At 29.0% G+C, this 2,923-nt stretch overlaps 1 protein-coding gene across 1 annotated transcript in view; it reads right to left on the bottom strand.

Moving 5' to 3' along the window:
• LOC105623691 (synaptic vesicle glycoprotein 2B-like) overlaps positions 1–2,568 on the bottom strand; it is a 5,910-nt gene extending 3,342 nt beyond the window's left edge. The window contains exons 1-6 of the mRNA XM_012205073.1: positions 2,496–2,568; positions 1,701–1,925; positions 1,374–1,536; positions 746–867; positions 353–597; positions 69–244 (exon numbers count right to left, since the gene is read on the bottom strand). Coding sequence (XP_012060463.1) covers positions 69–244; positions 353–597; positions 746–867; positions 1,374–1,536; positions 1,701–1,925; positions 2,496–2,568 — 1,004 coding nt within the window. The remainder of the gene's footprint in view (positions 1–68; positions 245–352; positions 598–745; positions 868–1,373; positions 1,537–1,700; positions 1,926–2,495) is intronic.
• Positions 2,569–2,923: the final 355 nt, after the last annotated feature.

Raw genomic sequence — 2,923 nt, 5'->3', positions numbered from 1 at the left:
GTATACACATATATANATATATATATATATATATATATATATATATATATATATAATAAAATACTTACCTCAACATCAAACAAAATTGCATAATAACAAGTAATGAAATACACGATAGATTTGGGTTCAAAAACATGGGCTTCATTTGTCGAATTCCGTTCTTTAAGCTCGCTTTCGTACCGCTTTGACATTTTGATTGTTCTGTAGTTGTACTGTTTAAACTTACATCATCCAAAGCACGTATCTAACGATAAAAAATATATAGAGGTACTTACATTTTTGTTGTTTATAAATTGTTTATAAATTGTTTAAATAATTTTATGTAAACTATTACAATTAAAATTATGCTTACAGGATAATTATCCTTAGGCAGACCAGTATTTATATTGTAGATCTTTTTGAAAATTTCAAGAGCATCTTTATTACGATTTTGTGTCATCAGAAATTTAGGACTCTCTGGGAAGAAAGAGAGACAACAGACACCTATCAATGATGATACTCCACAAAGGGACAGAAAGATTCTCCAAGAATTGTAGACAAAGGCACCGTCCCAGAGAACAATTGACCACTGCTGAGGAATCACTAGCCAAGCCAATGCTAACAAGTGCATGCATTAAATATTTTTTTATTTTTACAAAAAATTAGATTAAAATTGTTGTTAATAATTATTTATATAACTTATTTTCTATAATAAATGACCTCGTAAACTATTCTATTATAATAAATAAATGCCGAAATGTTTTACCTGCATTCACTACGCATCCAAACGAAACTGAGAAGCCAACGAGAATTGGAATCTTCGTTCTACCACTGGCGCCATAAAATTCCGCGCTATATGCCATAAGAGTGGCATATGGACCACACACACTAATGTAATTAAAGTTTAATTAATCATTATATTATGGTATTAATGATATAATTATATGATAAATGTAAAAGATTATTATAAGATTAAAATAGACTTGTTTTTGTCTGATACTCATATAGCCTGTTTTTATTTGAAGACTGCTTAAAATGCTATTATGGCTCTGTGATTATCCAAACAATACAAAGTCTAAAAATGTAACCTAAGATGTCTTTAAGTTGTCTTTTAGATGCAAAAAATGTTTTATGATTTTAGATACTTTTTGTTATCTGGTAGCTGGTAGTTATCGGGTAGCTAAAAATATCTTAAGACTGTACTTAAAATGATCCCAAGAATACTGCTGTTGTTTTTTTTAAATAGCAGTGTGTGCGCGCGCGCGCGCGCGTTATTGAATTTAACACAACACACACATACGCATATATTATTAGACACTAAAATCTCAACCGTATTGATTTTTTATTTATTTATATATAGCAGTTCAAATTATTTTATGTAATATTTTTCTCACATAAGGCCGCTGAGAAATTTGAAAAATAAAAGCGTCTCGAAGTTCTGTGAAAATCCTGAGAGTACATTGCATATACCATCCGCCATATAGCCGTATATTATGATCTTCTTTCTTCCTTTAACGTCAGCGAGATATCCCCATATAAAACCGCTCAATAGCATACCTAACATGAGTTTAACTTTGGATAAATTACGATAAATTTTTTGTTTTGTAAATTTATTTTTTTCCTTTTATATTTCTATTTTAGTATCAATTAAAAATAGTTTAAAATAATTTTATCGTTTGAAATAATTTAAATGTATTGAAAACGTCACACATTGCACTTACCTACGTAGATAGCAGCATTCAAAAGTCCTTTGTCAAACAATGACAATCCTAAATCGCACTCCGCCGATGGAAGTATCATTGACATATTAGCCGTATCTATACTCGATGCCCAGGAGGCCGGAATAATCGCAAAAATGAGAAGATATTGAAACTTCCCGGTCCCAGCGACAGTAATCGCTGTCTCAAAATCCGCAATTTTCGCATTTGATTCATCTTCGATTACAACTACCGAAATATGTAATTTAGAAAATATGTATATATAATTTAAAAATTATTACACACACACACACATACACACACACACACACACACACACACACACACACAAGCACGCATGCTACATTGCTTTCTTCAAAAGTGACAACTCAGAAAACGTGATTTTTTTTAGTTATCATGAAAGAGTTACAAAAGTAAACACTATCTTATCAATTATCAAAAGTCATTAGTTTAACTTTATAAAAAAATCATCAAATCATTTTTTGTCAGGTTAAAAAATATTTTTTACGTTAGAAAAATATTTTTTATATTAGAAAACTTTTATACATTAAAAAATATGTTTATCTCTTTTCTAGAATAAAATTTTGCTTTTTGAATTGTCATTTTTGAAATAAAAAAATATACGATATACACTTGTACCAAATAAATAAATATAAATAAATCAAAGCTAAATAATTCTTATTAACAATAGTTTTGCTTAAAATATCGAAATTTATATATATTTAGCAAGAATATTTTAAAAATTTCAAAATTATTTTTTAACAAAATTTCTTTTAATTACAAGTATCGTGTACTTACTTGAATCTCGTTGTTGAATTTGTTCCTTGTCAAATATGTCGATTACATTAGGTTTGTTGTTAGATTTCGACATCACAGAGTATTTATTTTACGAAAGATATCAAACGATGATCACATAATACATAATTCAAAAAATAACTGATATAATTTTCCCAATTTTAGCTACGTCAAAACAGGGCCGCATTCAAACAGCTTCTGTGTGAGTAGTGTTCTGATAACAGTGATTATACGGCATATATGCAGCATAGATTCTGTAGTAATCTTTCACGCGCAAGCTGATGAAATCACTTTACTTTCAAAAATATTTTCTCTTGTCATATTTTCGAGCTCATCGCTTAATATCACTCAAACAATTTTATCACTTAAGTAAACTCAACCAGTTAATTTATCATGTACAGTACCATGCTTACAATTCTAATATTTGTCGA

This window comes from Atta cephalotes (genome assembly GCF_000143395.1).
Source record: "Atta cephalotes unplaced genomic scaffold scaffold00062, whole genome shotgun sequence".
NCBI classification, from domain to species: Eukaryota; Metazoa; Arthropoda; class Insecta; order Hymenoptera; family Formicidae; genus Atta; species Atta cephalotes.
This window is presented reverse-complemented; position numbering and strand designations above follow the sequence as displayed.